This window comes from Hyperoodon ampullatus (assembly GCF_949752795.1).
Source record: "Hyperoodon ampullatus genome assembly, chromosome: 5".
Taxonomy (NCBI): domain Eukaryota; kingdom Metazoa; phylum Chordata; class Mammalia; order Artiodactyla; family Ziphiidae; genus Hyperoodon; species Hyperoodon ampullatus.
In genome coordinates, this window is record NC_136918.1 from 79,396,051 (window position 1) to 79,408,499 (window position 12,449).

Genomic DNA, 12,449 nt, shown 5'->3' on the forward strand with positions numbered 1-12,449 from the left:
TTACACATAGTAGGTTGTACCTCTTAATCCCCTACTGATATCTTTCCCCTCCCCACTCCTCTCCCCACTGGTAACCACTGGTTTGTTCTCTATATCTGTGTCTGTTTGTCTTTTGTTATATTCATTTGTCTTTAATTCTTAGGTTCCACATATAAATGATAATATACAGTATTTGTCTTTCTATCTGACTTATTTCACTTAGGTCCATCCATGATGTTGCAAATGGCAGACTTGATGGTTTTTATTAATCATTGCTCATGAATTATTTTCTCTTAAACTGTAATATCCATATTCACTTATGTAATAACAGAAGTACATAGCAAATAGGCACTATATTTTTCACAGTGTATATTAGCTATGTTTTCCAAGACTTATCTCAAGTAGAACTTGTACCTCTACTGATAGTCATGAAAGCCTCATAGAACTCTTTAAGGTTTCAGAGATTTGAAACTTTTGGTTAAATAATGCCATGTATTCCTGTCTTATTTCATGGAAGTAATGATTCAGTATTATGGGGGATAGCTGTAGTCAGCTTGACAACCTGTTGTGGAAATCAAAGATTTGATCAAATTTCTTAAATCTCTATATTTATGAATGAGTTTGTTCATAAAGTTCTGAGTATTTGTTTGATCTTCAATTCAGGAAGCATATGTGTTAATGACAAGTTTTATCTACTTTCATTGTTGACTAGCTCTTTCCATTTTTCATTCAACAAACATAAAATTGAGTACATTTTCTGTGCTAGAGGTTAGAGGGATAAAAACACTCACTTAAATTTAACAAATATGTGACAGTTATTTTCCAGGTATTGGGGATATAATTGTAAATAAGATGGATTAGTTTTTGACCTATGTCTTTGTGAAATTGAAAGGTGTATTATTTTAGGAAAAATATTGACTCAAATACAAAATCATACCTAATTCTTCACTAAGAAGTAAGACTTTTGATTTTTCTGGAGTTTCTAAGTGTTAAGAATTGCTAAATTTACTACAAAATTTTTGTAGTGTGCAAGTGGTCTTTATTTTTGAGTTATAGAAATTCAAAATGCAGCTTCTGGAAAAACTTTAAAAAGTTAATTTTAAACTATCTTAATCATTATTACAAATCTCTTTTAAGAAATCTTTGGTAGATTTTTCATAGTGACAGTTATCTTAAATGATGGGAAGCCTAGGAAGATCTTATACCTAAAAATGACTCTCCACATAATGCATATTGGAGGGATCTGAAAAATTTGCTTATCAAATAATTTTTTATTATATCATTTTTTTTTTTAGTATTCAATTTAGTGGTTTCATTTTTAGAGATTTTTAACTATTTCACTTTGGTTTTATGTAGTTAGTTCCTCTCAGGAAAGCCCTATTGGAGATGATGGAATTCCTGTTAAAGGCTGTGATGGCATCTTGGTGGTTGGACTGGCAGTATGCTGGGGTGGAAGAGATGCTTACTATTTTTCATTGCAGAAGGAACAAAAGCATTCTGGTAAGTAATCACTGTTTGGTTAAGTTACCATATAATTTTAATGTAACCTCTATGAGGATAGTGACTTGTTTGTTGAGAATAGTTTCCTGATATTTATCTAGAATTTATCTTTTAGGATTAAAAAAAAACCTTTAAAAATAGTAGCTATTGTGTACATTATTTCATATATTAACTAGAATGACGTTTTAAGAAGCCACCCCCCTTACTTTCTTCTGCTTGTCACATGTGGCTGTTAATACTGTGTTTTCTTCTTCGGGGTAGTGGATCCTTAAGGACTCACTGGCCACCTTGAGGATTTGCTTCTGAAGACTGGATCATGGCAGTTTCTTTCCAGGCTTTTATCCTCCTATCGACTGTATCTGGAACTCATTTAGAGGCAGTGATGAGCTAGATATCTACAGTAGTTGAATCACACAGCCTTTGGAGAAGTCTTGGAATTAAAAGGATAGGACCTAGGTATAAATTGTGATCTGATTATGGTTGTTGGATACCTAGTTGATTGTTTGGTTTTAGACAGAAGCAAAATTAATAAGGAAACATTTTAAAAGATGCCGTGTAATGTCTGTTCTGAGTAAGCATGAAATATTTTCAGTTGTTTCGTAGGAAAACATCTTAGGATAAGTAATTACTTGAACTTTTATTTTAGATGTAATTTTATACATTCATACTAAAATTCCCTCTGAAATGAGTTCCTTTAAAATTCATTTCAAAATAACTTTTCTCTCTTTAATTCCACATTCTGAGAAGTGTAAATTTAGTTTTAGGAATCTTAATGTTTAGAATTTTCTCCCACCTGATTAAATAGAGCATTATAAATCACCTAGCCCAACCCTTAATTTTTAGATTACAGAGCACTTCATCTATATAGCCAACATGACCTGGATAAGGTCTTGCTGAACTAAACTGAGGCTTTTGAGTCTTTTTCAGTCTTGGCACTAAAGATTGCTGTTTCAAATGAATGCATGTACTTTTTGCCTTAAGACTTTTTTTTTTTTTTTTTAAGAAATTAGTGCCAGTTTGGCCCCACCTTCTCTGGATCCAAGCCTGACTGTGAAAGACAGAATGCGGCACCTTCAATCTTGCTTTCAAAAGGAATCTGATAAAGAACGTTCTGTTATCATCTATGACTTCATCCAGAGCTATAAAATTCTTCTTCTGTCTTGTGGCATCTCCCTGGAACAAAGTTATGAAGATCCTAAGGTTCCCTGTCTTATCTAAAAGAATTTTATGTACTTCAAAAAATATTTAATTTTAATGTTTAGGGTTAATTCTTAAATGACTTGGTATTTATTTAGCTTCAACAATACAGCTTAAGTATTTTAGAGTAGTCACTCCTTTGTCCAATAACTTCATCCACCCAGAACAGATTATTATGCACCAAATGCCTCTGTGTAGATAAAACCAGAGATGTGACACATTCCAAGCACTAAAGTTCACATCTTTCTTCAGAGACTTAAACAATTTTCATTTTGGTCATAAGTTCTAAATTTTCTGTCTCATAATAAATTAGAAATGAAAGGAGAACTGTCAGATTTAGATATATGATAGCAGGGTGTTTCAAATATCCATGAGGATAGAGGCAGAAAATAGCAAAAGCATATAGATATAAGAGATCACAAAGCATAGTAGTTAGAGGCCATTAGCATAGGGACAAATGACCTTACTAGCCCCTGAGAACTTTTCCATATAATAGCAAACTATGATACACTCTTCATAATGATGACTCTGAGTTATTAAGGAAAGAGTAACTTATGTTGTTGTAATATACACTTGACAGTATAATGCACTTTCAGAAGACATTTATTTACAGGATCATAGCCCTGAAAAGGGATATCGTTTTTTTCCCTCCTGTTGAGACTGGATACATGAGGTGTGTGGAATATTAATTTTGAGTTGAGATATGATACTAATTGGTTGTTATTATCAATATAATCAATGATAATAGGATAATATTTTAGTTTCTTTAGCTTTTTTGGCAAAGATTTTTGAAGGCAGTATCAGGTAAACTAATGATACTGTTCTTTCCTATACTTCAAACCAGCCTTGGTTTATATGTGATAAATTTCATACAGTTTCTAAACTGACCTTTACTGGATATAAAAGGTTATCACCTAATTTTGATGTTCCAGAGCCCAAAATGAGAATATGGGTAATGTGAGCTTATTAAAACTGTAGTAGTATCCCAGATTTATACAGCACCTTTGGCATAAACTATTTGAAATATTCCATACTTGGTTTTGTTAATCATAACATTTTTGGTGGAAGAAGAGAAGCTATTAATTTATAAAATTTCACTTTTATAAGAGACGTTTGCCAACTTTTACATCAGACTTATTCAACACCCCTAAAAGGGTTCTGATCACCAATTTCTAATGGTGGGGGGAAGGGGGTTTCGCTGTATCTCCAGCAGTTCTCTGGGTACCAGCTGGGTGTCCTACAATTCAGCTCAGTTCTGTTACTATCTACCTGGAATGAGCATCAAATCCCATAGGTTAAGGTCTCAGTCCCACAAGCCCCCAACTTCAAACACCAGTTGCAAGCCCAGCTCATTACCTGTGCTTCTGGTCATCCAGCTATAAATAAATCAGATTCCCACAACTCCCTCCTTGAGTTTGATTAATTTACTAGAGCAGCTAACAGAACTCAGGAAACCAGTTTACTCACTAGATTACTAGCTTATTACAAAGGATATTAAAGGATACAAGTCAACAGCCAGATGAAGAGATACATAGGGTGAAGTTTGTAAGAAGAGGCGTGGAACTTCTGTTCTTTCTAGGCTTGCCACTCTCCCTGCATCTTCATGTGATTACCAACCCTGAAGCTCTCTGAACCCTGTCCTTTTGGGTTTTTATGGAGGCTTCATTACATAGGCATAATTGATCAAACCATTGGCCATTGGTGATCAATTATCCTTTGGCCCCTTCCCCTTCCCAGGAGTTGAGGGGTTGGAACTGAAAGTTCCAGCCCTCCTATCACAGGGTTGATTACTGGTGGCAACCAGCCGCCATTCCTAGGTGACCTAGGGGCACTCAAAGTCACTGCATTAGCATAATTAAAGACACCTTTATCTCTGTTGGGAAGACCCAGTTTATATTTCTTATTATAATTTATAAGATCGCCCCTCCCCGCCCCATAGAACTACATTCTAGACCTATAAAAGAAGTAACCGAGTCATTTATTAATTATTGAAATTATGAACAAGGCTTAGATTTCCTTATTCTAAATCCAATTTCGCTCTGCTAGAATCAAGTATTAGAAAATACAGGTCTTCTAGTCTCATAGGGAAGCTAACAGTACCAGTCAAATCACTAGTTGGATGGTCATGGTGACAAGTCCTCATCCTTGAGAGAAATTCTGTAGGCATTCTAAAACACTGGATATGAACTTGTAATGGTGAAATATTTATGTCTCACTTCTTCCAATATTGAATAAGCCACTCAACTGTACAATTAAATATGCTTAAAATAGTATGTTTTATATTATGTGACTTTTATCACAATAAAAAAATTTTTTTAAATTAAATAAACCTAAAACTATATAGGCCCATCTTTATTATAGTAGTAAGAAAGCCAAAATTATCCTTAGTGGAGAAGAATCCAGCTGCATTTTCAGAAACATGACTTTTGTTAGCTGAAAGACACTTGGTTTTCAAGCCTACTTCTGAAGCAGGTCAGCAGGAGCATTGCAGTAGTGGAAAAGTATAAATTTTCCTTCTTTGAAGGCCACCGCTCTTATTGGTAAAAAATGAGTTATTTTTTGCACCAATTTTCCTTTCCTTATCCTGGTACAATTATCCTTTCCTTCTCCTCTCCTGGGAAGACCACTGAATAAGTATTAAGTGAAAACAAGTGAGATTAGAAATGAGCTTTCTTTTTTCCCTTTTTAATTTAAGGGTACAGAAATATCTTTGAAAAATCAAGAAAATATTCTGATTGTTATCCCATTCAGGTGGCATGCTGGTTACTAGATCCAGATTCCAAGGAGCCGACTCTTCATGGCATAGTTTCCCGTTTTCTTCCTCATGAGCTTCCACTCCTGGAAGAGATAGAGACTGGCCAAGGAACTCAAAGCCTAGGGCTGAATGTCACCACTGAGCATTCTGGGCGATACAGAGCATCTGTAGAGTCCATTCTCATCTTCAGCTCTATGAGTCAACTTAATTCTTTGTTGAAGAAGGAAAACCTTCAAGGTAAAAACACAGTTCCTGGCATTTTTATGATGTTATAAGACTGGGGATAGTTATGTATTTAGCCACTTTATCACAGGTAGATAAATTATACTTTTTATGCAGACCCTTTCTTTTGATTGTCTAGGGCAGAAATTTGTTTTACAGAAAAAACAAATTTTTTTCTGTAAAAGGCCAGATGATGAATATTTTTGGTTTTGCAACCTAGACAGTCTCAATCACAAATATTTAACTCTGCCATCACAGCACGAAAGCAGCTATAGACAATATGAAAATGAGTGTTCCAGTAAATCTTTATTTACAGAAACAGGCATCTGGCCCTAGTTTGGGCGTAGTTTGCTGACCTTTGGCTCTACTGTAATAGGGTGAATTAGTGGCATCTTCTTCATTTATTTCTAATTTTATATTTGAATGTTATCAAATGGTTTTTATTCGCACTTAGAATATATCTTTTATGGATTTAAAAAAATGAACTGTTTTCTTTTTAGAGCTATTAACAGTTATTTTTTTCAGCCAAGGGTGTTTATGTGAATCTTTTTTTTCCCTTGTGACAAATAGTGTGGATTTCTTGTGCAGGCTGCTGGCCCAGATTGAGTACCTTGACTTTGGAGAGTATAATATATGTTTATGGTGAAAATGACAAAGTGGAACAAAGTTGGCTTCATTGTGAAGAGATATAAACCATGGATTTACTGGTTGATTAATAAATACTAGAAACAGCAGACTGATGAATTCACAGAGACCAGGGCTTGAATCTGTATTATTTATTTGTGAGGGACCTTGGGCAAGCTATGTTAACTCTCTAAGTCTGGTTCTAATTTTGTAAGTATTAAATGAGACAGAGAACTTAGTGCAGTGTTTGCCACAGAGCAGGCACTCATTATTGTGTTCCTTGATGATGATTATTACTGCTAGCACAAACCCCCTGTGCTGGTAATAAAGTTCTCCCCAACATCACTGGGGTAGAATAATACAGAAGACCAGACTGACTTATTTGCTCACAGGAGACTTGCTTAAGTGATGTTAATTAGTAGCTCTTCAACAGGCATTGTAGTATTTCAGACAGCTTCTCTAAGCCAATCTAGGCAGGCCAAGGAGTGGGAGTATGCAGCACACATACCTCAGGCTACTTTACAATAATGCTGAATGAACATAGCTCATTCCCTCTTAGTCTGACTAGTCTGCCCCTAGGATAGGCATCCAGGGTAGTCTTTATAATTTCTAGACACTGACATTTGATGATGGTGATATGAATTAGTCTGTAACTTTTTAGATATTTGTTGCCCATTATCAGATTTGTAAGTTTTCAGTCTGATTGGGAGGGGATGGTTCCACTATTTAAAGAGTTTTTCACCTATAAAAAAAAGAAGACTGACTTTCCTTTCCAGAAAAGTACAAGAAACCCTCTAGATTTGTAATTTTTAACTTTCACAATTTCTTTCTATGTGTCTTGAAAGCTTCTTTTTTTCCTGCAGATTTTCAAAAGTTGGTGACCATGAGGTGTTAAATGCATTCTTGTACAGTGTTAAATATTTCTTGTTTACAGAATCCATAGAATTGAAGTACATTGAGATAAAGGAGGTTTTTGGAGAGAATATGGACAGCTATCGAATTTTATTTGAAAATAATTATTTCAGGATGTGCTTGTTAATTTTAATGGACCTCCAGAATCTTCATCTTTTTCTTTTCTCATCTTCTTGCCTGTTGGAGAGGTGTGTTCTAGCTGACTTTCTCCCCGTAGAGAGCTGATTTTTGTTTGGGTATGAATTAATACTAATAGCACAATGTGTCTTTGCTTAATTTGACCCAGGACAAAGTATCCTGTCCTCTTCACATTGATCAATTAGGTCCTTTCTAGATAGTTTGAACATAGATGAGATGATTTTCTAGGAATGGAGTGAGTTGGTTTCTCTCTTTTTCAAAGGACCTCAGCTGCACAGATTTATATTAGTCATAAGTGATGTTAATTAGTAGCTCTAATTAGTCATAAGTCATAATCCCAGAAAAATTCTAATTAGTAGCTCTAGATTAGTCATAATCTTTCTTTCATGAACACTATCATCATTGGTCCATGTATGGTCCTCTTATTATTCACCATTATTTTAATAATATAATGATAACTGTTAACTCACATTCATAACTTAGACTTTTGTCTACCTTTGTGCTCCTCCTTCCTTGTACATCCCAAGTTTTGTTCCCTTATTTTCTTATTTAAATTTTATTTTTAAGTAAAAATTTTAGCATATATATGTCTAAGTCCAAACGTGTAGTATTTGGCTTTGCTTGTTTTTGAACTTTATAAAACATCTGTCACACTATGTCTTGTTTTACTTGCTCTGCATCATGTTAGTAAGATTCCTGCATATTATTGCAAGTATGTGTAGTTTATTGATTTTCACTGCTCTGTAATATATCACTGTGTGTGTGTGTGTGTGCGCCAAAATGTATTTATCCATTTTCCTCTTGGTGAATGCTCAGGTTGTTTCTAGTTTTGTTTTATTTTGGTTTTTTGTTCTGCTATAACAGGTGTTTCTGTACAAATATTCTTATAAATTTACATGTCTCCTGCTACACTGGGCAAGAATTTCTTTTGCATGTAGAATTGCTCCATCTTGGAAATGGGAATATTCAACTGTACAAGATTATGTTAAATTGTTTTCCAGAATGGTTGTATAAAGTTTGTTCTTTAAACAGCAGTGTGAAAGAAATCTTGCTGATTATGTTGTCTCTACTTTGCCAAGTCATTCGTTGTAAAATGACTGTAATTTTTCTTTCTTGTGCTTTGTTTTTGGTAAGAGAGTTACTCTAGTTTCATGGAATGAGTTGATGAATATAGCCTCTTTTTGTTCTGGAGGAGTTTATGTATCATAGGAATGATGTGTTCTTTAAAAGTTTGGTAGAATTTGCCTGTAAACTCTCTTTATGGAAATATTTTTAACTACTACTTTGACTTCTTTAATAACTGTAAGATTATTCAGTTATATCTTTTGATTATGTTTTGGTAAGCTATCTATATTTTTAAGAATTTATCTAAAGGTATTGCTGATTTTTTTTATATCTCTGGTTTATCTGTTATGTCCTCTTTTTCTTTCATAATATTATTGTTTAATCTCACTAGAAGGTTATCCAATTTTTGTCTTTTTAAAGAACCAACTTTTGCCTTTGATCTTTCCTGTTGTTTTTGTTTTCTATTTCATTGATTTCTGTGAACATTTTCGTAATCTCTTTTCTTCTAGTTCCCCTGACTTTATTTGCAGTCCTTTTTCTAAATTCTTAAGTTTGACACTAAACTCATTACTTTTAAAATCATGTTTTTCTTTTCTAATTTAAGTACTTAAGGCTATAAATTTTCCTCAAAGTTCTACTTTCATTATATCTTACAAGTTTTGACATATATTGTTTTCATTGTTTTATCCTAAATATTTAAAAATTTCTGGTATGCCTCTTAGACTCATAAATTATAAGAAGATTGTTTTTAAATCTCAAATAGTTGGAAACTTTTATTTCATACTTTTATTATTACCTTCAATCTTTATTGTGTTGTAGCTAGAGAACATGTTTGTGTAATACCCATTCTTTGAAGTCTTTTGAGAATTGTTTTGTAACCTAAAACTTGAACTATTGTGTAAATGTTCTGTGTGTATATAAAATAATATGTATTCTAATTCTGGATGCAGAATTTTATAAATGTCTGTTAATTCAATGTTGTTGTTTAAATCTTCTATATCTAATTTTCCCTGTAGTTCAGGTAATTTTAATTTTATATGTTTTTATATGTTTTGATACTTTATTAGGTGCATACAGGTTTAAAATTGGTGTATTTTCCTGGTGCATTAAACCTATCATTATGTTGTGACTAGCTTTTCCACTAATATGATTTTTACTCTTAATCTATTTTTTGGAATGAATATGGCAGCATCAACTTTTTTTTTTTTTTTTTGCGGTATGTGGGCCTCTCATTGTTGTGGTCTCTCCCGTTGCGAAGCACAGGCTCCGGACGCGCAGGCTCAGCAGCCATGGCTCACGGGCCCAGCCGCTCCGCGGCATGTGGGATCTTCCCGGACTGGGGCACGAACCCGTGTCCCCTGCATCGGCAGGCGGACTCTCAACCACTGCGCCACCAGGGAAGCCCTCAACTTTCATTTGATTAATACTTGCCTCATATCTTTTTTCTATCCCTTTAAACTTTCTAGATCCTTACTTTTTAGATGTCTTATAAACAAAGTATAGCTTATTTCTTTCTCAAACTACCAGTTTTTGTTTTTTTACAAATTTAGCAATTTATTATGATGATTGATGTGTTTCTATTCATTGTGATTATTGACATATTTACACTTTCCTGCTGTTTTGTTTCTGTTCATCTTGTTTGATTTTGTATATAGCTTATTCGTAGCTGTGCTCTGTTCTAATGATTCCATACCTGCAATTCTTAGGTATCTAAATCTGTCATTTGTTGTTTCTGCTGAGTCCAATTCCTACTTCTTTGCTATCTTATATTTTTTATAATCTTTGTGAAATCATACAAGATTTGATCAGTAGAGCCCTGCAGGGCTTATTTGGGGGAAGTCTTCCTCTAGAAAGGCTATGCTCTGGCTTCTGCTTGTTGTTAAACTAAACTGCATCCAAGGCCTACATTAGCTTTTCTTGAGAGTTTTGGTTCAGAACAGAAGTCTGAGAATCAGCTTCTCCTCCTATTGCTACTTCAAAAATCTATTATTCCCTCAACCTTTTTGCAGTAAGACTCCATTCCCATTGCAACCCTGTTTCTTCCTACTGTCTATGAATCCAGGCTGGCTTCCTACCACTCTTGACTCTTCTTTTTCTGACCCTAGTTCCTTATTTCTCTGGTCCCACATCCCATGAATTTCTGCTCTGGTTCCAAGTCTCCAAAGCCAGGCTCTGACTGCCTAGTATGTTCTGACTATTAGAGGCCAGTAGCTCTTACTTGTTTGCTTTTGGGGGTGGTTACAGGTGTCCTTTGGGATTTCGCCTGCTGATTGAGACCAAGAGTGCCTTAAAGAATGTGTGGGGGCTTCCCCGGTGGTGCAGTGGTTGAGAATCTGCCTGCCAATGCAGGGGACACGGGTTTGATCCCTGGCCTGGGAAGATCCCACATGCCGCAGAGCAACTAAGCTCGTGTGCCACAACTACTGAGCCTGTGCTCTAGAGCCCGTGAGCCACAACTACTGAGCCCGCATGCCACAACTACTGAAGCCCGCGCGCCTAGAGCCCGTGCTACACAATGAGAGAAGCCACTGCAATGAGAAGCCCGTGCATCACAACAAAGAGTAGCCCCCGCTCGCCACAACTAGAGAAAGCCCGCGTGCAGCAACGAAGACCCAACACAGCCAAAAAAAAAAAAAAAAAAAGATTGTGTGTATGTGGAGCTGGGGAGGGCACGCCAGGTTTACACAGAGTCCTAGTGACCCATAGTACTGGAGCAGAAATCTTTGTTATGGATTTTTTCTTAATAATTTTAGGATAGCCTTTCCCACAGAGTGTTCTATGGACACTTACTTTTCACAATGTTAATAAATATTATACAGATAAAGGGTTTTATGGTCAAATGATTTCAGACTTTTGGTTAAAACAAAATTAAATAGTTGTCTTTGTTCATTTCTACTCAGAGCCTTTAATATATTATCAGGCATCATGAACATCTAAGAGTAATTTATAAATGATGAAACTCATAGTATACAATGTCTCTCAATCCCAGCCTTTTATAGAGTATTTTTGAAACTAATATTCTAAAGAACATACTGGGAAAACTGGTTTAGAGTGACTATTCTGTTGAGAAATAGCAGCAGATAGAAAAATACTCTGATTCTTACTTCAGGAATCTTATTCTTTACTCTTAGAGCATTGGAAAATATAAAACCTTCATGTTTAGCTTTGTGCATGCCTGCATACCATGGGACCAGGAATACTGGAAATTATTTTGGTAAATTAACCTTTTGTAGTCAGCTTAGCAAATAAGATTGGCTGCCTTGTTCTTGCTAAGAGTAGAAGCAGAAACATCATCTTGGGAGAAATTCAATCTCTTATAATTCAGACTATTCATAAGATTGCCTGTTTTACTCTGCATAGACACACATAGTAATCCAATACTCAAGTGGAAAAGTGGAAAGTACTTTAATACCTTTCACTGACGGTTTGAGAATGCTGCTCAGGAGACTGGATCTTGAAGGATAGCTTAGTAGCATCTCTGATTCTCCCAGAAAAATTCTATGTATGTTTAGGTAATCATGCTGGTCTAGTCACTTAGCTGGTGAATTAATGTTTTTTGCTTTCTTTTTTTCTTCCAGATGTCTTCTGTAAAGTGGAAATGCCCTCCCAGTACTGCTTGGCCTTGCTAGAACTAAATGGAATTGGCTTTAGTACCGCAGAATGTGAAAGTCAGAAACACATAATGCAAGCCAAACTGGATGCAGTTGAGACTCAGGCCTATCAACTAGCTGGCCATAGTTTTTCCTTCACCAGTTCAGATGACATCGCTGAGGTTGTATGATGGGAATAAAAAATTTAGAAAAGTCGTTTTTAGAACAAAAAATGATGTGTGTGTGTGTGTGTGTGTGTGTGTGTGTGTTTCGTAAATGTGTTTACCTAAATACCAAAGATCAGTAAAATAAAACAATCAGTTAACCAGAATACTTTGGAGATAGAGTATTCTAACATCTCCTTTGTAAGTTTATACCTATATTTATGAATAAGAAGGTAGTAAAGAAGTATCCTAGAATGTGTGTTCCATAAGGAGATTTACCTGGAACAGAAGGGGCACCCAGTA

At 35.2% G+C, this 12,449-nt stretch overlaps 1 protein-coding gene across 1 annotated transcript in view; it reads left to right on the top strand.

Annotated features, from left to right (window-relative positions):
* The window catches only part of POLQ (DNA polymerase theta), a gene marked incomplete at both ends in the record, with an annotated part of 137,130 nt that overhangs the window by 91,593 nt on the left and 33,088 nt on the right, over positions 1-12,449 (top strand). The window contains 4 exons of the mRNA XM_079704838.1: positions 1,336-1,479; positions 2,483-2,679; positions 5,428-5,668; positions 11,971-12,164. Coding sequence (XP_079560964.1) covers positions 1,336-1,479; positions 2,483-2,679; positions 5,428-5,668; positions 11,971-12,164 — 776 coding nt within the window. The remainder of the gene's footprint in view (positions 1-1,335; positions 1,480-2,482; positions 2,680-5,427; positions 5,669-11,970; positions 12,165-12,449) is intronic.